This window comes from Rattus rattus, chromosome 7 (assembly GCF_011064425.1).
Source record: "Rattus rattus isolate New Zealand chromosome 7, Rrattus_CSIRO_v1, whole genome shotgun sequence".
Lineage (NCBI taxonomy): Eukaryota > Metazoa > Chordata > Mammalia > Rodentia > Muridae > Rattus > Rattus rattus.
Window position 1 is genome coordinate 17,959,535 of NC_046160.1, and position 25,562 is coordinate 17,985,096.

At 41.9% G+C, this 25,562-nt stretch overlaps 1 protein-coding gene across 4 annotated transcripts in view; it reads right to left on the bottom strand.

Annotated features, from left to right (window-relative positions):
• Positions 1-25,562, bottom strand: part of Ltbp1 (latent transforming growth factor beta binding protein 1) — a 205,497-nt gene that overhangs the window by 68,770 nt on the left and 111,165 nt on the right. For all 4 annotated transcript variants that reach the window (XM_032908911.1, XM_032908912.1, XM_032908910.1 and 1 more), the window contains exons 15-19: positions 23,582-23,701; positions 13,065-13,187; positions 10,313-10,435; positions 8,485-8,607; positions 1,341-1,463 (exon numbers count right to left, since the gene is read on the bottom strand). In XM_032908911.1, coding sequence (XP_032764802.1) covers positions 1,341-1,463; positions 8,485-8,607; positions 10,313-10,435; positions 13,065-13,187; positions 23,582-23,701 — 612 coding nt within the window. The remainder of the gene's footprint in view (positions 1-1,340; positions 1,464-8,484; positions 8,608-10,312; positions 10,436-13,064; positions 13,188-23,581; positions 23,702-25,562) is intronic.

The window sequence follows — 25,562 nt, forward strand, 5'->3', positions numbered from 1 at the left end:
CTTGGGGTAAAGGCCCATGTTTTTCACAACTCTATGACACATTGGGGAACACGGCCAGTGACATACAAATAAAGGATTATATGACTCTAGTACCATATTTCAGAGAGAAAGCACCTTCTCTGTCACTGGTATATTATCTGGAATATATCAGATAACCATATGAGGGGAGAGATCATTTGTGGAATCAACAGTAATAATAATAATAATAATAATAATAATAATAATAATAATAATATACTATCTTATTTATTGGTACTTTGAATATTATTCACAATTCTATAATGGCAGAGGAACATAAACATTTACTCATGCATCAGAAATAAACATATGAAAATGTAGATATAAGTATAAATTTTCAGTGGAAAATAGGCATGAATTCATTGTTCATTCATTCATCTATATTCTTTAGTGCTGGGAGTTGATCCCAGGGCCGCTCACATACTAGGCAAGTGCTTTACCGTTGAGCCATGTCTCCAATGCCATGGACTTAGTAAGACTGGTAGGTGCTGGTAAACTTGTGGCAGCAGTAAGATGCAGCTGAACACATTGGACACGGGCTCTACCCCTAAGTCAAACAGTAAGTCAATCTGTTTCCCTGGAACACAACCGTTTAACTTCAGGGTCTTCCTGTGTTACAAAAGTTGTAGGCTCAAATCTCAGCTCCACCCTTATCAGAGAGGAACATGTTTCATTAGCATCTGGGTCTCAGTTAGCCACATACAAATGGGATATAAGGAAAATCACCTTTCATGTTGCTGTAAGAATTGAAAGAGATACCCAACAGTGAGCGCTCAGTTTAAGTTACTATGATGGTAAGTATTAGGACTTGGGTTGTATTACTGTGTTCCTATTAGCACCCGTGTCTACTATATTGCTGTCTGGAAGAATTAATGTTGATAAGGACTTTGGAAAATACTAATTTCTATGCTTCCTTATTTTAATTAAACCATTAATGAGCTTCTTTTGGAAGAGAGAAAGAAATGGTAGGCACTGGGCAAAAACAGGCATCACAAAAAGGACAAATTATTATCAAATGATAGACACAACCAAACTAAAAGATAATTGTGAATCAAGTACCAACAAGGCTGGCCAGCGGAAGGCTCGGGAAAGCACAGGTGACCTCAGAATCACACAAAGTGAGAGTGCAAGCTCTGGTTAAGCGAGTGTGGTTCCAAGCAAGACATGCCTATGCTTGCCCCAGACCTCAGAATCACACTTTCATAATAGGAAATGGCATCGGTTACATAGGAACGAAGGAAGCAGAGAACCACAGATTATTGTCAGGAAGCGGGACAGAACTGAACGACGAAGTATGTAATAAAAGGGAAAGAGACACGTACCTTGACAGCCCTTATTGTCATTCAGCTGGAGTCCATCCGGGCATGTGCAGTCATAGGACCCCGCCGTATTGATGCAGTCACCTCCCTGGCAGACACTACTGTCCTCCAAGCATTCATTGATATCTGCAAGCCAGTTCACAAGTTAGGACCAAAAGAGCAACATAGGGAAGATTATACATGTTACATGTACATACACACATACACACACATAATCACATAAACACACAACGTCTTTATAGTGCATGATTTCTAACGGATAGGTTTAAATAGACAGGATATTTTAAATGAAACATTTTGAAATAAGTTTTAGCTTTCCTGTGGCTTTGTTATTTTAAAGATGGAGCCTAGGTTGTTATGTAGGCCATTCTGAAATTTCTGATCTTCCTTCCTCAGTCCCCTGGGAGTAAAGGCCATCAGGATTTTAGCTTTGAATCGGAAATCGGATACTTGAGATAGTGTCTAACTGTGCAGCCTAGACTGGCCCGGAACTCACAATCATCCTGTTTCTGACTCCTGAACACTATGTAGATGTTGTAAACATTAAATATAATTAACTGGGAGTGGAAGAGTCACAATTTTTTATTAAATAATAATTTACTTGTGTTCCTCCTAATAGAGAATACACAGTTTTTAAAGCACACGTTGCTAAGTATATCTTAAGCATGCTTAAGCCCCTCAAGATCCGGCTTGAAACTGCTTGGCAGGCTCCCACACCAAGGGGAGCTGTTATTAAAAACAGAGCTCTGAGTGCCGTTGTGTAAAAGAAAATAAAGCTAAATAAAATAAAACAGCAAAAAAGCAAACATGTAAGACGTCAAACTGCCTCATAGGTCCCAAAAATTTAACAGAAGGATCATTACAAAATACAATGACCTGACCAAGGAGTGTTGCGAAGTTTAGAGGTGATACGAGTTTAGAGAGAAGATATAAGGACAAGCGAAGGTCTTCCTAACAGAATTATTTGAAGCCTCAGCAGTAGAATGTGGATGGGGGAACCTTTGCAGGTGAAACCAGCTGGGTGAGAATCCTAGTTAAGTCTTACGGAGTCTCAGAAATAGGCTGCGTGGGTTTTAGCAACTGTATACAAAGCATGTGTCCGACTGCAAGTGCTTGACTCTAAGGAACGCTGAGTTGGTTCTGACTGCGGTGGTGTGAGCCGGTTTGGGTGAGGCAGAGACTCCCATCACGCAGATGTTTGTATCACCATGGTGACTCCTCATCAGACATCATCACCCCTAACACACTCCACGACAACCCCCCTCTGCTGTGTCTGTGCAAGGTTAAAATAAGTAGTGTTCAAGAAAGCCGAGGAACAAAAGTTCCTCTGTCTCCTAATGAATCTGGCATTTATGGCCATCTCCTGCAGGTAGTTCTGATGGCTGCTAATGCGGAGGAGAATTTCAAGGATGGAGTGACTATAGAAAGGGATGCAGTGTTCCCAACACTCTCCACTGTCTTGCTCAGGGATGAGGATGCTGAACTTACGTTACTTCATTGAACCAAGTTACCTAAGAAGGGGTTGCTATAGAAAAGGAGAAGGGACCAGCTTACCCAACTACCGCAGGTGATGAGGAGAGAGGGGGAGGGCATCACCCCTGTACCCACACCACCTCAAAGCACACGAGCACGGCTGGCTCCCCTGTGCTCCTGCCCTCGGGGCTAGCTCACCTGCTCCCCACTCTGCCCCCTCAGTGGCTGCAGCTCTCAGGAGAGTGACCCTGCACCATGCCTGGCCAGCGCAGTGGAGCTGGCTCTGGAGGTGTGGGCATTGGGTGAGCCAGCAGGAGAGCATGAGAACAGGAAAGCTCACCCTGACTCCTACCTACCTGGGTATTGGGTGGCTCCAAGCTAGAGCAGTGCAGGAGAGCTTGCCCTGGTGGTGTGGATAAGGGAGAGCCAGTGAGCTGACCAGCTCAACTACCACCCAAGCCCATATCCAGGGTTCTGAGCTGGACCACCCCTAAATCTTTACCATCTGTGAAAGACTGGATGTGTGAAAGGGCCCGTTCTGCTGACCCAAAGCTCTAGGATCTCCATGACACAGGGCAACAACAGGATAACCCAGAGGACTTGTAATGAGGATCCGATATTAATGGTGTCAGACACAAGAGGTCTCCAACCCAACCAATGAAATGATTCATTGCAATGAGCATTGCTAGGGAAGATGTGTGGACAGAGGGATATATTGTAGAACATGCTGTAACATACTACAGCTTCCATGATGATATGTTTTCTATGTTCTCTGTGTGTGTGTGTGTGTGTGTGTGTGAGAGAGAGAGAGAGAGAGAGAGTGAGAGAGAGAGAGAGAGAGAGAGAGAGAGAGAATTTGAGGAGAAAGTTGTAAGGGCAAAGGATAGATATGAGGAGACGTAGAGATGAGTAGGTCTGGGGTGCATGGTGTGAAACTCATGAAGAATCAATAAAAATGTTTTTAAAGAGTCTTAAAATTAAAAAACAAGACAAAAACAACAGCAGGGAGGTTTATCATGTCATCCCATCAAGATTCAGGTCTGCTGAGTGTTCACCATGCTGGCAGTGCTCCAAGCACTGCTACTGTAAAACATAAAACACACGTGACATGCCATTCCAAGGCAACCGCGTCATCGCTTTTTGGAAATGTCTTTCCACAGCATCTTCTCTGAAGCATGACTTGCAATAAATACACCTGTTTAAGAGTCCATGGGAGTGCATGGGAGCATTGGCATATACACCCTACAACCATCACCATGGTTACAGTACAGGAATTTCCACCCCATCCCCCACTCCCAAGCAAGATCCTTTGGTGTCCTTGGCATTAGCAGTTCACAGTGTTTCTGAGACTCATCCAAGATGCTGATTGACTCACAAGCTCACTCCTCTTCTTTGCCAAGTAGTATTTCATTCTATGATGATTTGGGGCCTTCATCTTTTAATGAATACTTGGGCTGTTGCCATCTGTCTACCTCAAACATGCATAGGTATGTCTTCCTGTGGACACACGCTTTCATATGCTTTGGGTGAGTTCCTGGGATTTACGATGGCGGAATCTTAGAGTAGATTTACATTAATGTTTTTAGAAATTGCTTCCTGAAGTGGCTGGACCATTTAGCACTCATTTCCCCCCCCGGCAGTGGGAGAGACATTCAATTGTTCCATATGCGTTTGGCTAAATCCATAGTTGTTCTAATGGGTAACTACTGGGCAAGCTGATTTTAAATCAACCTTTCTTTCTTTGCCACTTAGGAAAAGAAGGTAACACAGTGAGATGAAGTTTAGATCATTAGCATTAAATTAAAGGAAAAAATCTCCACTTGAAAAATGAGGCAAATGCTGAGAATATAAGCCTGAACAAGAAATGCAATATAACCCAGCAGTGTGCATCAGCACAAAGAAGTCTGTGAACAGGAATATTTAATGATCCAATTGTCATTTAGGTCTCAAAATCCAAGAGGAAAAGATAGCATTGTTTTAAGTGTTGGTAAAGTAATACAGCTCTAAAAACTCTTAGTTATGATATAGTCAATGTTCGCGGGTATTTTTATTTATGTTCACAATATCTGTGTGGCACATGCTTGGCAGCCCACCCCAGAAGCCAAGGTCGGAAGATGACAAGTTGGAAGGCTGACAGTGAGATTCTGTCTCCCTCCAGGATAAAGGAAGCATAGTTTGAACATCAAGCATGCTCAACATGGGGTTGTCTCCCATGTGGAGGTGTGAATAAGGAGCACATAAACACACTTTCCACAAAGTGACAGTGGAATTTGGTCACCTTCCTCCCCCTCTGCATTGGTAAATAACATGGTCCACTTGGGTCTTCTTTTGTCTACAAGTCATGCTTCAGTGTATCTGTAACTACTGTCTTCCTCCTTAAAGCCTTTTTCTTTTTCTTTTCTTTTCCTTCTTTCCTTCCTTCCTTTCTTTCTTTCTTTCTTTCTTTCTTGTCTCATCCACAACCCAGCTTTACTTCTCTTCCCTCTGCTGGCTCCTACCCATTTATTCACTTGTATGTGTCATGAAGCCTAGAGACTCTTCTCTCTTCCTCTTGGGTGACCTCACTTAGTCTCATGGCTTTAAACACTATCGCCGTACTGATGACTCCAGAGCCCAGGGCTCACCCCTCTAGTTTAGACACTAACATGGAATTGATCCGATATCTATACTTGACCAGCCACTCTCAGATTGAAAACTGAACATGTCATGTGGAACACCTAATCTCCACACAGTCTGTTCCTTGGGGCTTCAACACCTGCTGTTACTTTGAATGCAATGTCTTCTTGTAAATATTCACAAGTTAGTGTCCTGAGGAAACTACTACTCCCCTTATTTAAAATCATCCATCTTTGGAACTCCACACATATCCACTTCGCAATAGTTCTGGGCACTTAACAAGTTATGCCTTTTACTTATTTATCACACTTACTGCTAGCTTCCTCACTAGAATGGAATTAATGCCATGATAGCAGAGATCTCCAGTTTTATCTATCTATAGTACAGCCTCCTACAAATTCAACACTACATGATGGTGATGAATGAGTGCATAAATGAATGATTCTGATTTGAAAAGAAAAACTAAGACTCCTCACTGTTTTGTGTTGTTGTTCACATATTAATCACAAAGAGATAAGGGGCTCAGGAGGACAATTAAGTACCAAGTTATGTTCTGAGACTCTGCAAAGAAGTCACAGGGATCAATGTTAGAGAAGCTGGGGCCTATCAGGTCAGAGGCAGAGTCTTTTGTAAGCCAAAGTCCCTAAGAACTGGGACAAAGAGGTCCCGGATGGGTGAAAGCACTTGGTTTCTGAGTCTCAGAGGAGGCCAGTGGGCCTTTAGGAACATACTACATGAAGATCAGGTCTTCACCAATTGTTTTTAAAAAATTATAATTGTAAACATAAAGTGTAACAAGAAGGATGGTTCTTCCTCTCAGAGCTGTGAGAGGTATGTGAACATGCGTTGCCATGGCAAAGTGCATTCCACCAGGGAGGGACGGAAACAGGGCTAGGTGGGAATTCGCAGGTTGGAGTGCTAATGTAGTTTCAAAGGGAACTCTCAGTTAGCTGGATGGACTCCAGTCCTATTTATAACCCAAACACTGGGGAAATTAATCCTGACTTTAAGAGAAATGAGCTTCATTACATATCCAAAGGAAAATTTCCTGTGGAATGTAATTTATCTTATAAACATATATATATATATATTAATAATAAAGAATATGTTGGCTAAAGGTTTTTATTTGGCTTGTCACGCAATGGATGTTTTTAGAATAAGAATCTTGGACATTCTGGTGATATACGTACATGTTTGAAAAAGCCAGAATAGAAGAACATACCCTCTGGTGAATACTACCAAAATTTCAGCATAGTTGGGGCTGAAGAGAAGGATCAATGGATAAGAACACAAGCTGCTCTTTCAGAGGACCTGGGTTCAATTCTCATTACCAATATGGCCACTCACAACAGTCTGTAACTCCAGTCCCAAGGGATCTGATGCTCTCTTCTTGCTTCCACACACACTGGGCACATATGGTGCACAGAAACAAACACAGACAAAACAATTATACATACAAAAATGTTTAAAACTTCAGGCATAGCCTGGTAACCTTCTTGCCTTGGCCAAGAAGCAAATCAGAACTGTGTAATGGTCATTTTAGGTCTCTTATATGTTTGTATAGACCATGTTGCCTACTGACTTCCTAAGAGAACCTTCCACAGCAGGCCCTCCACAACACAGAGTTCCCCTTCAACACGACTGCCTCTTCTTCCTTTGATGGGGTCATGTCAAATCAGTGGCCCATCTATTGAATACAATACAATTTCTCAGATATCATCTGGTTCATAACTTACTTGATACTTGTCTATTTTTCATTAGAAATACTGATGATGTCCATTTTGTCCATATTATTAGCCCTTGAAAAATATTACCTTGGCTAAGCTCCTAAAAGCGAACTTACTGGTGCATAGACAACACACATGTTAAAGCCATTGAACTTTGGATCAAACTCCCCCAAGAAGGACTAAGTTGTTTAATACTAGTAGCAGCAGAGACAAGGCACTCGGCCATTTTGAGAATACTTGTACCAACTTGTCTTAAAGTTTGTACACTCTTGACGTTCATGTGGGTTCTGAACAACTGAAGCAGTGGCTAACCCAAAAGCTGTTGTCTGTGGGAGGGATATGTGCAACAGCAGCTGGGCTGCCTTATCTGGCCTCAGTGGGAGAGGAAGCGCCTAGCCTGAAGAGACCTGAAGTGCCAATGGGGAGAGGGGTGGATATCCAGGAGGCCCCACCTGCCAGAGTAGAAGGGGAAGAAGGAAGAGGAAGGACTGTGAGAAGGAGTGACCAGGAGGGGGTAGTGAGTGGGATGTAAAGTTGAATAAGTAAAAAATAAATGAATTAAATAATAATTTAACATAATCCACAATGCTTCTTCCCCAGATAACCGAGCTAAGAGTGAAAAGGATGTTGGCCCATTCAAAGCTCTGCCTGGAGATCATTCTTGAAAATGGCTGTGGTCGTTTGAAATAAATCCGTCCACCCTTCAATTTCTTCTTGTCTGGTATTTTGGTTGCAGCAACAAGAGACCATCACTACCCCTCTCTCTGATGCACTGATGCTGCGTGTGAGACACAGCACTAAGAGGCAGGTGAGCTGGGGACTGTTCCCTAGGTGAGCCCTGAATACACAGAATGTTCTTAAGTGATGAGCTGGTGGCGAGAGAGAAAGAAAATACTCCTGTGTATGAGCTGGCAGCCTTGAGCACCTCATGCAGGCTCTAAGCCACAGTCAACTCTCAATGCTAGGTGTGCGAGATCCCTTGTAGAGTGTTTTATACAGAAAAAAAAATCGGCTCTTAAAAGCCCTCAGCTGGGATGAAAAACTAAGCTATGTTTGCTTGTTTGGGCCATTTGGAAGACAGTTTTGTACAAATGAGGCCTTATAGTGCAGAACCACGCACCCAGATTAAACTACCCATCACTGGTAGAAAGAAAATGTGCACTCTCCTCACCTCTCTGTCCCATTCACATGACATTGGAAGAAACACACATTGCAGGAGCTAACCCTCAATTATGAAGGCAAAAGTAGAGCTCCTACACAGCAGGTACAAAGGTGCCAGATTGCATCGGATTGTAGCGTGTTCTGGTCCTGAGGCAGGAGGGGATGCTTACCCTCGCAGTGGTCTCCAAGCACAGATGCTCTGTAACCCTGGTTGCACAAGCACTGGAAGGAGCCCTCTGTGTTCCTGCACTGCCCGTGAGAGCAGAGGTGACGGTGCTCACATTCGTCAATATCTGTGAGCAAAAGAGCACAGAGAAACCCATCATTTGCCTCAGAATAGGTACAGTGGTTTCTGGTTTATTACCGAGCAAGACCTTTCATTAAGCAGTGTACACCGAGCTCAAATTAAAGGTCCTTCCACAATAAGGAGAGTTCTGAAGAACCGAAAAACGTAAACCACCTGTTTGCCGAAGTTTCGCTATTTAAACATAGGTAGCCAATAGTTTGCTGTGATCTGTGAACCTCATTTCAAACATTCAGTTTGAATACTAGGTTTGAAAGCACACATGCTTGTAATAGCCTAAAGCAAAGGTCCCCAAATTGTATGTACTACATAGGCCTAATCTAGCCTACTAGTAGTTATTTAATACCACTCTGGATATTCTCATATTATCTGGTTCATTACAGAAAAGATTTGTCGACCTCCATCCTTAAGTATCACAAGCTTATACATCATTATTTTCTGGTTATTTCTAATTTACCTATAGAGCTCTGAACAACTAGGCTTTATTCCTTAATATGTCTATCCATCTATTCTCTATCTCTTTTTAAAAAAAAGATATTCTGGTCAAATCTAATACTCTCCCCTCCCCTTCACCTCATTTGCTATTCCACAGGGCCACTCACTCCTGTTGGAGACATTACTTCCTCACCTTGAGTAACGTTTGTTTCAGTCACATGATCCTGAGTTCAGACACTCACCTGGCGCGTACCACAGCCACACTTATGACACAATAGACAGCATGAATCCAAAGACTGTACCCTCATTGTTACATTGTAATAACAGGCCTCCTGAGGCAGAAGCTATGCTTAGCATATTCTCTAGAATACTCTTAGATAACTCCTTGCTGTAGGTAGGCACTCAGGTCACGTTACTTGTTGAAGAATTTTTTTTTTAAATTGTGAAGCATTTCTCTCTCTCTTTTTAATCATTTTCTGCCAGTGTTTCTATAAGATGTAACACACATATCAGCTCCCACAGGAGTCTGGCTCATTGTTTCTCTCACCCTGAGGTAGTCATATCTTTGATTAGATTATCGGAGCAATCAGCCACTAAACTAGGCTTTTCCATGTTGATAATCTGGCTCAGAGGCGGTCCTGACCATATCTGACTCATCAGTGAATGGAACCTGAGGAGCTTTGCAAAGGTCTCTGACTGCATCGTGTGAAGAGGTCCTATCCACTCCTTAGTAAGTAAATGGGTTCTGGAATTGTAAAGGTAAAAGTAGCAAGAGGGATTCTGGAACAAATTGCTTGGCTTAGTTGTGTATACGAATGCACTTGCGTATGTCCTGCCATTGCTCACTCCTAGATTAGTCAAGCACTTGAGGTTCTAGAAAGGGAAGTCTGAGAACTGTACCAAAATTGGTCAAAAATGATTGAAGCTAAATACACACTGAAATTATTAACACACTGTAGCACAATGCCAGGCCAATATAATGACTTTCTAATTGTGAAATCCCAGTACTAAAACATCAGAATTAACTTAAATATTTAAATGGAAGTAATTTTATGTGGTAAGGAGGTGCATAAACAAGCAACGACTTTTCTTTGCTTAGCTACCAGTCACCAGGGTCATATTTTTCTACTTCAACTTCAAACCATTTTGTTTTATTGACTTGTCTGACTTATGTGGAATTACCTGGGTTTCTGACACTGTAATGACCTAGGCTGGGTCACTCACCCTGGTCTCAGTAGTTTATAATGACAAACACCTACCTTCACATTGGTCTTTAGCTGCTGACAGCTGATAGCCCTGCCCACAGGTACACCGGAAGGAGCCATCAGTGTTTTTGCACTGCCCGTTCATGCACAGGTTCCCTTGCTGACATTCATCAATATCTGTTAACATAAATGATGACAATTAGTTCTCTGAGATAGACTCCCCCACAGGAGAATGTGGTAATTCCAACAATGTGGTCTGGGCTTATTGTCATAAAACAATAGTACCCTGGCTGGGCAGTAGAAACTTTAGCAACCCATTATGTGTTAAGTTATATGATTCCAAAAGCAACTTACAGCTCCCCACTATCTCACCCTAACATTTCAAATCAAGCATAAAGGCAATATAACAGCTTAGAGTTGAAGATGGAAGGCAGAACATGAAGCACATAGTAACAGTTACTAGATTTTGTAGGCCCCACTGTCCCACATGAAAGACAGAAACAAAGCAATCAGGAATGAGCAAATATTAATCTGGGCAGGTACAGCAGGCAACAGAGGAACACACTTTCTTTATAACCTCAATGATAAGGTCAAAGAGTTGTGTTAACTAAGACTAACCCCTTTCTCAAAGTAACACAGAGACCATCCTCAGTGGTAGGAATGTGACGTATGATGATTACAGGAGACTGAGAGAAAATGGTGCTTCAGGATTTACTACAAAATGCCCTCAGTGAGCCAGGCACACGCCTGTAATTCCAGCATTTGGGAAAGCTGGGCCAAGAAGACCATGACTTCCATCGGTGTGGATACACAGTGAAACCTTTCCTCAAAAACAGTTCCCAAACAAGTATTGCATGTTTTCTTTCCTATTACAAATTTCTATGTAGATTCACATGGACATGCACATAAGAATGTGTATTTAGGGCACAGATGTAGAGATGGGAGGATGGGCATGATCTTAAAGCGGGTGGAGGAGAAGTCAGAGAGGGTGACAGACTGTGTGTGCAGGAAACAGTAGAGAGTAATTTTCTGGGAAGAATTAGAGAAAGGCAAGTAGAGGAAGGGATCAGAAGGGATGAGTGAAATGTGCCAACAGTGTATGAAAATGTCACAATGAAAGCCACTTCTATATATACTGGCCAAACATCAACTGCAGAGTAAATGACCCTGGAAGAAGAACAAAGAACCTTGACAAGAGTTAGCACAACTGAGAAAGAGTTAACATTATTGAGAAATGCCACCAAGCATCAGTGCTCTTGGAAAAGCCATGCAGAAGAGACAGGACGGCAGTGAAACATGGCTTCATCTGTTATTTGGACATTTCTAGTAGAAACAGGGTTTGTTTCCCACATGGTTCTGTTTTTCTACTGTAAGGATTTACATTGCTTGTCAACTTGACATGATCTAGAACCATCTCAGTGACAAATCTCTCAGCACATGTAGGAGGGATTGTCGAGATTAGGTCAATTGGGATGGAAAGACCCACCCTAGCTGCCAAACTGTATAAATAGGAGAAAGCGAGTCTATCACCAGCATTCACCCATTCCCATCCCCCACCTCCTGACTGCAGACACAACCATCTCGAGTTCCCACCACCGAATGGACTGTACTCTCAAGCTCTGAGTTACAATCAGCCCTTCCTCTCTCAGGCTGCATTTGCCAAGCATTGGTCCTAGCAAGGCAGAAAGTATCAAGCACAGCTCCTAGGCTGGTCTTTCCTAATTTGAAGAGTCTGTCTTGCTTCACCTGTATTAGCCCAGCCTGAGCGTGTTCAGCTGGGCAGCTAGCTAGCTATAACAATTCATAATTATTAAAACATGGTGCAATTATTCTTCACCACCTGCACCACAGGCCTTTGAGGGTTAGAAGAGCGGAACAGATGTAAAAGTCCCTAGCCCTCGATGACCTAAAGTGCAATGTCTAGAGTGACTAAGAGAGCTGAAGAGAAGCCATGCTCTGTGATTAATATACAACTGTTGCTTGACTCTAAAACCCTCTTAGTAAAAATGCATTTGAAAGTGTTTACCAGGAGTCCCCATTTACTGTATAGCTTTTCCCCTCAGTATGATTGACAGTTACATTTTCTGTATAAAGTTGGATTTTTTGTGTTTCTTTGTTTTTTTGTTGGTTTGTTTGTTTGTTTGTGGCAAGGTTTCTTTGTGTAACCTTGGGTGTCCTGGAACTAACTCCGTAAACCAGGCTGGCCTTGAACTCACAGAGATCCTCCTGCCTCTGCCTCTTCAGTCCTGGGATTAAAGGGGTGTGTGACCACCACCTGGCACAAAAATTAAACTTTATAAAATCAAAGGAATTACCATTTAAGAACTAGGAATGGATACTGTCTTTTTAATAGTAAATAGTAATAGTAAAAATAGCCAGGACACTTTATCAAATATTTCTACACCTACAGATAAATAATTTTAACATATATGTTTATTTTAAATAGAAATTTGCAGAAATGTTCTTAGATATTAATGCCAGGTTGGAAAAGACTGTGATACGACATTGGAGTATTATGGGGCCTTTACAAATTATGTTTGGAGAGTTAAAACAAGGGCATGTAAAATGAATATAACATACAACTGGCAAAAGGCAGATAAAAGCCATGCATGTCACATATAGTTGTGATTCAAGAGTTGTGATGTTTCTAAATCCACTACAGATTTACCTGTAAAAAGGAGCCAATATGCTTCAAGGAGATGGACGGAAACAAACACAGGTAGCATGGCCCATTTTTAAGGCCAGCCACGCAGTTCTGCTCATGAAGGAAGTTCAAACACAATAGGATATGTGACCAAGGCATTACCTTGACAGTGTCTATGGTCTGGTGTGGGGCTGTAGCCCTTGTGGCAGGAACACATGTAGGAGCCTTCCAGGTTGGTGCAGGAACCATTGGTACAGATCTTTGGCTGCAGGCACTCATCCACATCTTGCATGGTGTTGCATAATGGAAAGAAACAAGAAGAGAGGGAAAGAGCATGAATCAACCTTCAGAAGACCAGGCAGACTCTTCGACATCCCAGGTGTCCTGACTGGAAGCCGCAGCTATGTTGCTGCAAGGTGCTGCTTCTTCGGCCTCATTCACTATGAATGAAGAATGGACCGAAAGAGCTGTGCAAACAAATAAAAAAGCTCGGAGGACCTGCTGTGAGTGAGGCTGTGGGTGGGGCTGGTGATTTTATGACAGTGTGTCCAGCACGAGAAAATCTCTCTCTGAGAAGGGCTGGGCAGCTGGGGACCATTCTGAGAGTTGATGGGATCAGGAGGATGGGAGACCCTTCAGACACATAAGCTGTGACTCAGGGCCCAGAAAGACTCGACCAATTAAGTCCTAACTGAAGGAGGAAAGTCTTACACACCTCTATAGGGTCGTGGATTGGCATGATCAAAACCAACCCAGGGCTGCTGGTAAATTGGGCAGCTAGAAGGTAGCCTGTAGATCACACAGACAGAAGCTACAGTCAAAGTAGCAACTACTACTTATGGAACTGCACAGAATGTTCTCTAAAATCGTAGCAAAATTAACAGGGGACTAGCATTTCAGAGAGGAAGGAGCTGGCACCTGGAGAAGCTCAGTAACTCATCCAAGGTTATGGGATTCGAAAGTGGTAATGATTCTGGGGCTGGGGAGATGGTTTAATGGTTAAGAGCATTGGCTCTTCCAGAGGACCCAGGTTCAACTCCCAGGACTCATACGGCAGCTCACAACATTGGTATAATTCTAGTTCCAGAGGATCAGATGCCCTGTTTTGACCTCAGAGGGTGCCAGACCCACATGTGGTGAAAATACAGGTAAAACATCCATACACATGAAACAAAATAAAATTTTAAAAAGAAAGAAAATGGTAGTTCTGAAGTTTGAACCCAAAGCCCATTTAATAAACAAAAGAAAACAAAACAAAAAACCCTATAATACGTTTCTGTCATAGGCAAAGTTAAATCCAGCAAAAGAGAGTGGATAAGCTTGGAGTGTTTTTAATTATTTGCTAACCATATTTTTATTGAAAGTAATTGTTTAAATTTTCACTGATTTCATTTAACAGCCATTCATTGAGTTCTTACAGGAATATTTCACAAAGAAGAGAGGACTAGAGAGAAAACCCAATTGGTAAAGTGTTTGCCATACAAGTGTGAGGGAGGAGCAGAGTTTCGAATCACATAACCCATGTAAATCTTGGGGGCCATAGTGGCTTCCTACAATCCTAGCACTCAGGATGAAGAGACAGGGAATTCCTGAAAAGTGTTGGCTAGACAGACTATCAAAAACCAGGTCAGAGTTCAATGAGAGAGCCTGTCTCAATATATAAAATCAAGACTGATTGATGAAGACGCCTAGGAGCAACCTTGGACTTCCACATACATGTACAAACACACATGTTCACATGTACATGTGAACTTGCATATACACCAAAAAGAAAAAAACAGTTTTGAATGCCAAGTCCCATTTGAATGCACATATGGTTGTTTTGAGAACATATATGAGTATAGCATTGATAATCTAAGAAGAAAAGCCTCAGAATTGATAAAACTCCACTTGTTAATACAACTTATTCTAGGTATTCTTAGCCTATAAATTAATCAAAATACCTTCCCTCCCCCCAGCCAGAGGAGTCAAAGATGCCATAAGAAAATGTACAGAATCCACTAACCTGGGCTCATAGGGGCTCATAGAGACTGAACCACCAACCAGAGAGTATGCATGGGATGGACCTAGGCCTTGAACACATATGTAACAGTTATGCTGTAACCCCTGACAGCATTGCTTTCCCCTAATTGGACTGCCTTGCAATGGCAAGGCTGGTTGATATCCAGGGTAGGCCCCCCCTCTTTTGAGAAAGGGAACAAGGGGGTAGGGGAGGGAAGGTGAAAGGGACTGGAAGGAGGGAGAGGAGCTGCAATTGGGTTGTAAAGTAAATAAATAACTTAATCGATAATAATTAAATATATATTTATTTTAAAAGTGTGTGTGTGTGTGTGTGTGTGCATATGAGAGAGAGAGAGCGCGCATATGCATATAAGTGCAAGTGCTCCTAAAGCTTAGATGACCTACATCCTCCCCACCCCTAACCCCCAGCTGGAAATATAGGCAATTGTGAACTAGGAGCAGTACACGCAATTAACTTCCAAACCATCTCTCCAGCCAAATCAAACCATCAATATCACTAAGGCTTTCAAATGCAATTTTGTCCCATTTTTCTCTGTTTACCAACGCAAGGCAGAGAGCCCCAGCGGCCCAGCAGAGTTTTGTTTTCGTTTGGCAAACCCAGAGCTGGGATTGCTCTTATCTTCCTGGCATTTTACGAAGAAGACTGTTTTGTTTCTTAAGAGAGAACTCAGAAATAAAGTTGGACGAAAACACAGCAGAGGCCCATCTGTGAGTGTGCACCGTGAATTCCATGTGCGTGGTGAAGAAGAAGCCATTGGCATTGCCCATGGAGCTCAGCGTTGCTTTCAAAAGTAACACTAATTACGGTGTACCAATCTGAGTTTCTAACAACAGAAAACAGCACTTCCAGGCTGCCTCATTCCCCACCCTTTCTTTGCTTGTGGGAACCTACTTTTGTAAACACTGAGAGCAAACAACTTTAAAGAAGATGCCAAGAGTTGGAGCCAAAGTAAATAGTGGAAAAGAACGAGCCTAGACACGGGCACGGAAATTCCAGACAGCAGCAAGAGAATGTCATGTCTAGTATCTGGTTTGGTTTCAAAAATGTTAACAAGTTCAGAAATGTATGGACTCTCTGTTTAATTACTCATGCCCCAGAAAAAGTGATTTACAGAGCTATAGAATGTAAGAGCAATGTCTATTCCTAAGGCCATATTTTATTTAAATTGCAGACATTGCAGATTGCCATGCATGGGATACTTACAACATTGACTTTTTTTTTAAGCTACCACCATGATTAATGATGAAGCAGAATGCTGTGTAATAGCTAGGATAGTTTCAAATGTTTATTCTTTCCATATTATAGACAAAATTGCACGGAACCAGTCTTTTCTTGTAGACATGCCAGTTAGAGTCAAACTGGTCCATGGCTTTAATGGAGATTAAGCTCTAGAGGAAATAACATGCAACAGAATATTCCCTAAGGAATTTCTACAAAGAAGGAAGGTACATAAGGGGCAGCCAGACAGAAACCTTGACTGAAATATGTACAACAAAGCAAACTCCATGATGTATCTTGATGCCAGAATTCTTCTCTAGACCACAGATCCCTACGTCCAACTAGTCAGCCTACTGAACACTCCCCTACTCTCTCATGGATACCTCACAGTCTTCACAGACAAAACTGCCTACATCCTACCTTTCCTTTATGGCAAGGATAAACATGTGCGGGCCTTGATGTCAACAGAAGGTTAAGACCCCATACTTTTTATTTCTAACTTTTGGGATAGTCTCCCACCAATATACCACAGGAAGCAAGACAGACTCCACCAATCCATCATCTGCCCCTGACCAGGATTACCTCACTTCTACAATAGAAGATGGTAATCATGTCGTGGTTTCCCACATTAGAGCTCAAAGTTCATGCTACTTTAGCCTATGGTCTTAGAGAATATAATACTACCCCAATTCTCCTAAAGCATTTACATACTGAACTCAGTCTTAGCTACTTATCTCAGGCAGGAAATTTATCGAGAAAAAAAATCATGGACAAATGGGTTCCACACTCCACAGGACCTGTTAGGGTATACCTACTTAGTGTCTACCATTCAGTGAATTAAACTGAACTTCCCAGAGTAAGAAGTGCAGTTCCTTTTCTTAGGTTTATAAGGTTAATTGTTTACAAGGTCAGAAGTTATAGCTATAACAGCTCAAAGATTTATGTGCCCATCTTATTATGGTACCACTGGTTCCAAATTGATCTATATCAACTCCAGAGTCCTAAAGAGAATTGCTTTGTTCACAACTAGGGATGCCAGGCCAGCAGAATGTATTACTTGAGACCTCTATTACCCAGAGATGACTTGTCTTTAATAACTCTGGCTGGATCTTAGAGAACTTCTTTTTCCTTTTAAAAATCTGCTACACCATTGTTTGAGCCAAACATTCTACAATTCTTTGTCAAGATTAACATGTAGATCAGTGGTGGGTAAATCCCCAAGTCCACCTTCTTTCCTCTTTCTGGAAAGATGAGGACTTGCACCTCCCTCAGCCCTCTGGCAATTTTCCATTCTCCACAATTTTACCAAGATGTCTCCCAGCCGGCCAGCTGGCCCACCTTACTAATTCTTACAGCCTTGGGATGTAATTCATGTGAGTCAGGAATGTCTTTTGAATTTTCCTAATAGTCTCAGAACATATCACATCGCCTCAAATCCCTGATTATTGGGCATAAGCTACCAGGTGCAGAGGGACTCAGGAGGTTTCTCCACCCTGTCATGCTCTCCTTGGACTAATCTCAGTCTTACACATCACCTGTCAGTTCCTTGGAACTTGCTAGAATTTGTCCCAGAGCAGTAATTTACATGCACTATTTCCTGTATTCTCAAAAAGATGAATCTGTCAACAATATGAAGCAATCGTTTCTCTGAATCCACCCAACCACAATTAATTCCTTAGTCACCCACATAGACTTCAGGCTGTGACATCCTTTTGAACTGAAAAAAGGAGTGTCATATTCCAGTAATAAAGTCACATAAATGTGGAGACTAATCACCCCCTCACCAAAGTGTGTCCTCTCAACTATTCTCCATGTGTTATTTTTCATAGGAAAGATAGGAGAATGTATTTGACAGGAAATGGACCATGGAGAAATGAGACACAGATGTTGATGGTGCCAACATTGTGAGACCATGTCAGCTGTACTGAAGGTGCAGCAAATCCCAGGAGCTTAGGCCCCTGTCAATTCTGTTGAAGTTAAAAAATATGAACTAGCAAGCTGCTGACAAGAACCTGCCACACAACTGACAGAGGACCACTATTTTTTCAGAACTTGAAAGGAGCCAAGATTCTTACATTCTCCACAATCAGCCAAGGATGACCTCAGAGAATCGATCCTCAACTGTTTCATCCAGTTACAGGCTTCCTACCTCACTTCCCAAGGAAGACTACTCTTCAGGAAAATGCCGCTATAGTTAAGGATGTTACAGAGCTACATTTCCAATTCCAGAAATCCTGAGCCATAACTAGCACAGTTTACAAAAGCTGACTCCAGCTTTCTCCTTTCTATGAAAAATTTAATTCCCTTGTTGTTTCTTTTATATTGTTTTGCTCATTAATTTTCTGAGTATATAGGAGAAGCATACATGATTTTATACAAATGGAAACGATCAATTTGTAGGCAAAAGTCTTGATTTTGTTTTCATCCTGTTTCTTGCTACATGCAGCATCCAATAAGATGATTAATCTGTTTGAGACTCGATTTTTGTGTCTGTCCCACAGACCGATTGCTGTGAAGGACCAAGTGAGAAACTCGGTCAAGTCAAAACTACATAAAGAGATGTTTCTATTTTTGGTCACACAGCTGTAGTTTCTGTCTCCAAAAGTAGAATTTTTTTCCCCAAGGAGGTGAAATAATTCTACATTGAAATCATTAAAACACTAAAGAAAAAAAATGGAAGAAAACAACAGAGGATAGAAAGTCTCCCCATGCTCGTGGGTTGGCAGAATTAATACTGTGAAAACAGAGTAGTAAAATCAAACTGAATACACCATGCACTTCCAGCTACATTCCTGTCCAGGACTAGAGATAAATTCTAAAATTCATATGGAAGTGCAAAGAACCACAAATAAGTAGGTCAGTCCTAAGCAGAGAGAGCAATGTTGTGACTACCAACGATAGCTGATCCCAAACTATACTACAGAGCCATAGTAACAAAACCGGTACTAGCATAAAAATCAATGCAGACCAGTGGAATAGAGTGGAAGACATTGAAAGAACCCACATAATGACAGCCACCTAAATTTTGACAAAGGTGCAAAGAGCCTCTTTAAGAGTGTTGGGGAAACTGGATATCTATAAGTCAAGGAAGGAAGCTAGATCCTTATCTCTCACCATACCTCGATTCCGAACAGGTCAAAGACTTTCTTGTAAGGCCTGACCTGACATTCTGAAACTGCTAGAAGAAAATACAGAAAAATATTTCAAGACATAGGCAAAGCCAAGGATTTTCTGAATAAGACCCACAATAGCACAAGTAACAACCCCCAAAATTGACAAATGCTATTTTATGGCACAATAAGGCTTCAGCATAGCCAAAGAAATAATCCCAAAAATAGATGACCTACAGAATTCTGAGGAAAAAAATCTTTGCCAATCATAATCAGACATTAGATTGATACCTAGAATATATAAAGAAGCATAAAAAGTAAATAGAAAAACATGTCATCCACCCAATAAATGGGGCCAATGAATTGAATAGACAGCTCTGAAAAGAAACACAAATAGCCAATAAATACTTGAAAAGCTGCCATCACCCTTAGACACAGGTAAGTAAAACTGTTTTGAGATTCCATCTGAGCAGCTCACCAGAAAAGAAATGACAATCAAACCTGGTGAGGGTGTGAGGAAGGGGGAAATCTCACACATGGCTGGTGAGGATGCCAACTGGTACAGCCTCTGTGGAAATCAGATGAAGCCTTCGAAAACTACAAACAGAATTACAGGATGGCCCAGATACAACATTCTTGTGTATATTTCCAAAGCAATCTAACACAGGTAGATCTAGTGCCCATCCATGTTTACCACGGAACTATGCATAATAGCTGGGAATTGCAACTAGTCCTGATCTAGGTCAGCAAGTTAACCAGTAAATGTGGCTACACTCATGGTATTTTATTTAGTCATAAAAAAACTGAAATCGTAATAATAGTGGAGCCAGAAGTCATTTTGTTAAGCAAAATAATCCAGACTCAATAACACTCTCTCTCTCTCTCTCTCTCTCTCTCTCTCTCTCTCTCTCTCTCTCTCTCTCTCTCTCTTCTCTTGTGTGTGTGTGTGTGTGTGTGTGTGTGTGTGTGTGTGTGTGTGTGTGTGTGTATGTGTGTAAAGGGGACCATGAGAAGGGAGAAAGAAATCTTAAGTGAAGGACAGGATGGGGGATAATTAAATATATATAAATTATATATAATATATAATAGGAAAGCACATGCGACTACTTAGGGACAAGGGAATCAGTGAGAGACGTAAACAGCCTATGGTGGACAGTACTGGAAGGAAACAATAAAAATAAAGTCTGTTGACCCCATGCACATAAATGCTATCAGGAAACCATCCCTTTCCCTGGTAAAGTAAACAAAATAATACAGAGTGGCGAGCTTCATCGTTTCCATACTTTTGAGTCTTCTCTCATAGCCAGTGAACACACAATCATGAGCTCAGTCAAGATTGTCTTGATTAGAAGACTCCTTTGTCAGACAATGACTGAAGCATAGGGCTAGGGTTTGCCTAGTGTACCAAACACTCTATATTAGGTCAAAAGGTTTCTGAAGCACCAAGCCTTCAGTTTTAGAGCAGCATAGAAACACGCACACATCCCACAAAAATTATCTCTGAGACACAGATTCTGAAAACAAGTCATAAACAGTGTGTTCTCCAAGTTTATTCTACCAGGGCTCTGGGCCTGGTCAAGACTCTGGACACTAAGTTATTCAAATGCCTTGAGTCAACCACACTGAGAAGGCTTTTGTGGGAGCCAGGCCATTAGCCCAAATTGATTAACAAAGAAGTAACACTCTGATAAAGCTCTGGGAACCACCCCTCCCCACATTCCTAAGTCACATGGCCACAGACTCAACTCTAAGGAAGACAGAACAAAGGGCCGCACACTACAGAGCATAAGCATTCTGAGTCTTGAAGATGAGCTTACAGAATAATGGGGTGGAAAGAGGAAACCGTAGCACTAATATAAAAATCCAATCTATCATAAAGCCTAATGGTCATTAGGAATCATTAAGGACCCCACAGAGACGTATCTCAATCCCTAAGATGTATATCCCATCCATGTAAAAATGCCAAGAAGTTAAAACGAAACCACACAATTAGTACATATAAGAAAGTTCCAATAACAGAGAGAGAGTGAAAACCTACATGCCATGGGGTCGAAGAAAACCAAAGTGGCACAGCTACTTAGAGAACAGAAAATGTGTCATATTTAGTCTATATAGGACCGCTGTGTTTTGTATTTCAGGATAATCAATCAAGAGACGTATAGCTGGCGAGCTATATTTATTGAACCAAATCATCTACCGGACTAAGTGCTTCATATTGCTTATTCGATCCTGGTGATTTGTACAGCTATACAAAGATGTTTCAATCCTTCCTTGGTATTTTACAGATAATGAAACTAAACGTCAAGGAGATCACGTGGCCCAACTGCCATCTAATTTCAGAGATGCTGAAGGTGTCTGTAAATAACGAACTGTCCGAGCAGCCCCTGGGGAATGGCTCTCATCAGTCCCTCCATAAGAGAAGTTGTTGACCTGTAACTTGATGACCTGCCAGGCTGCCTTCCCGGTTTAAAGAGCCAGCTAGAACTGGCTCCAACCTAGAGTGAAGAAACAGTCATTGAAGACAGAACCAGACTGGCAAGAAGGGCAGATTGAAAGCCAGATCCAAGGAGCGAGGTCCAGTGATAAGAGCGGCCATCGGGAGACAACTGAAATCTACAGCTCAAGAAGGAAACAGAACAGCACGGAGAACTGGCAAAAGACACTAAGGAATGCTGTGTTAGGTAGAGCAAGGACCCCACGGATGTCTGAAGTGAACAGTGAATGATAAGGAATGAAGCACCGTGTACCCTGAGCCAAGCATAGGGACAAGACAGCCCCCACCCGAGTCAATACCAACTAAGGCTTACCTGTTCTGACATAAGCTCTGTTTCCATTCATAAACCACAGAGCTGTGTCGCTAGGTAGCCTCAGAGTATGCTGCACAAACCCAGGCTGGTCATGAATGACCTCGGCAAGTTAAAAAACAGCATGTGTTCTCTGTTCTCTGGGATCAACTACATTGGCCTTCTCTTGCACAGCCAGCTCCATTTTTCCAGAGGTTTCTGGCATACATCTTGCTCTCTCAGAAACGGTTTCCCTTCCTTCCTCATTGAAATGTCCATTAAGGAGTGTTTGAGAGCAACCTGTTTTATGATACGTTTTGCTCCTCGATATATTTCAGTATGTGACACAATTATTAGGGGGTGTGTGTGTGTGTGTGTGTGTGTGTGTGTGTGTGTGTGTGTGTAGTTACTACACATTTGGAAAGAATTAAAATAGGAATGAAGGCTATGCTAAACTCACATATTCAATGTTCTGGCATGAAGTAGAAAGATGTAAATTTCTAAAAAAAAACAAGATTTATTTTCTTAAATCTTTGTGTCTAAGTATTATCTTACATATATGTATGTGTACCAAAATGTATGCAGTGCTCCAAGGCCAGGTGATGGTAACAGAGCCCCTGGAACTGGAGTGAACTGCAGTCACAGGTTAGTGGTGAGATGCCGTGTGGGTTCTGGAAACTGATTAAGTATCCTCTGCAAGAGCATCCTATGCTCTTTTTTTTTTTTTAATAAATTATTTTACTTATATGAGTATACCATTGCTGTCTTCAGACACACCAGAAGAGGACACTGGATCCCATTACAGATGGTTGTGAGCCACCATGTGGTTGCTGGGAATTGAACTCAGGACCTCAGGAAGAGCAGTCAGTGCTCTTAACGACTGAGCCATCTCTCCAGCCCCGCATCCTATGCTCTTAACAGCTGAAACCGTCTCCCCAGAACTAAGAGCTCAGCTTAAAACAAAACAATCGTAGGCAAACAGATGCACAAAGGCAGAGAACCACGGCAGCAGAGAACTCTCTCTTCTTTAGCTCCTTCGTTTCAGCTCTGTGTGCCATGCCAGCTTCTTGCTGTCTCTCCGTCTTCCACTCCACCTCACTACATTTACTTCCCTTTAGTCCAGTACAGGGATTGAACACAGGAACATACACAAGCTAGGCACAAGCACCACCACTGAGCTACATCTCCAGCCATTTTCATTCTGAGAGAAGATCTTGCTATGTACCCTGGGCTGGCCTGTAATCTGCAACCCCTCTGCTTCAGCCTCCCAAATAGTTGGGATTCTGCACATATACTTCCCTTTCTTCCCTTTCTGTGGTGTTTACTATTTTGTTTTATTTTATTTAAGATCTTAGTAGGGATAGTTTGGGTCCCTCAGAACTATTTGTCCCTTTTAGAACTTCATGTACTCTGTACCAAACCGTTTTCTTACATTCCCCATGATTGAAAGGTACTCAAAACTTTTCTGAGAACCACATAAGTTTCTTCAATTTCACCTTTATTTTCAAAGAACTGAAATCCTGACGGGAGTGTGGTGGTACCTACCGAGGCATTGTCCATTCCAGCCGCGGAACCCTTCTGTGCAGGGCACACACTGGTAAGAACCTGGGGAATTCACGCATTGTTCCTCGGGACAAGTACTTGGGGTCAGACACTCATCGATATCTGGAACATTAGGAAGTCAGGTAGTGAACATTGTATCAGAAGGCCAAAACAAACTCTGAATTTCATCATGAGTATGAGAAAAAGCATCTTATATTTCAGGAAAGAAGGTATTTGGTGAGGCACTGGGTGTAGTGGCAAACATCCAAGAGGAACACACAGGTAAAGGTGGTTAAATATTTGTACACATTGGAAGGGTGGCCTTCTCCACCCTGGGAGTCAGTGGGTTGTCTGGGGCCACACTGTGGACTAAATCTTTCAAGTGATAGCAAAGCTTGCCAGAAAGAAACACAAGAAAGGAGGATGAGGGTGAGAAGGCCACACATCCATCCAATAGAGGTTTTCTCCATAGACAGAACATCTCTAGTGACATAAGCACTTTGTTTTCATGGACCAGAGGGCATTATAGGATTGAGTAACTTAACTATCGTATTATATGGATTCTTACAAGTGAAAGAGAATGAAGGGAGAATGAACTCATCAGATACTTCAAAAATTTTCCAGAAGAGGTGATACGACCATCTATAAACTCTCCAGCAAAACGCCACTTTTACTGTGCGATGCTAAGTGACTTTATTAATCACAATTTTTTTAAAGAGAGAAACCACTTTAAATATGGTTGACATTTTGTCAGAGGTAATGAGGGGTGTGTGTGTGTGGGTGTGGGTGTGGGTGTGTGTGTGTGCATTTGAGAGAACAACTTGTGAGAATTGCTTCACTCCTCCCACCCTGTGGGTCCTGGGGATTGACCTCAGGTTACAGAACCATCCTCTCAGTCCTAGGCATGGTATCTTATGTTTCAAGACACTTTTTAAAAAAGAAGGGAAAAAGGTTCTAGTTTAAAAATGATACCAGTAGAAGTCTCCTTTCCTGGAGAAGCATTTTGTATTTAGAGAAGCACATGTTATGTCTGTTTCTGAATACAAAATGTACAAGAGAGAAGACCTCAGAGCATACTTAATGGAAACACGCTTTTAGGATTCAAGGCAAAACGTGAAAGTGAAAATAAGCAGCATTGGTTCACTAATTAATCACAGGCATTTGCAGTCGTCATTCTAGATACCTTTAAGATCACTTCCTGAAAGAACCTTCTGCACAAAAGATGCTTAAAGCGAGTATCATGGGGACAAACAAAACCCGAGTCGTCGCTGTAACTACATGACACCCCGTTGTGATATCCCCCTCCCCCACTGTATATGAATCCTTTTCTTTTTAAAAATAGGAATGCAACTGCCAAACCAGAGATTGTCACTGGCCACAGACTGCTCTGTGTTGAGGTGTAGGACAGCACCTGCGGATTTGCTGAAGCACTTCCTGCTTGGCCTTCATCTGCAGAGCCAGGGCCACCTGCCTTGTGACATTTTAAGGGCAAATGAGATAATGTCTGAAAATTACAATGGGCTCCTTGGAGACTCAACTCTGTTTGAAAGCAGCTTCCTTCGTGACGTCCGAGACAAGCTTCAGGGAGCCAGAGACCTGGGGACCTTTGGTTCTGGTCCACCATGGAATTAAAAACAGTCCCATTATTTGGTCTCTTTTTCTCTTCAAGCCTTTTTGTGGAGATAGATGGATGCACACCCACGGAACCCTGGTGACTTGTTAACTACAGTTAAATAATTCCCATAGATTATTACTGAATCGCTTATCAGCTATAAAATGCAGTGTTTTAAATGGTCTAGGCTACTTTCTGTCATTATTTAAATATCCTCTCTCTTCTTTGTGACTATATATGGAGCATAATTAAGGATTAGGGCTTGGTTTTCTTTTTGTGTATGAATATTTGCCAAACATATCTTCAATTTTTAGCACTATTTTTGCTTGGGCCAATGGAGAATACATAGGCAAGAACAGTCATGGAAGAGGA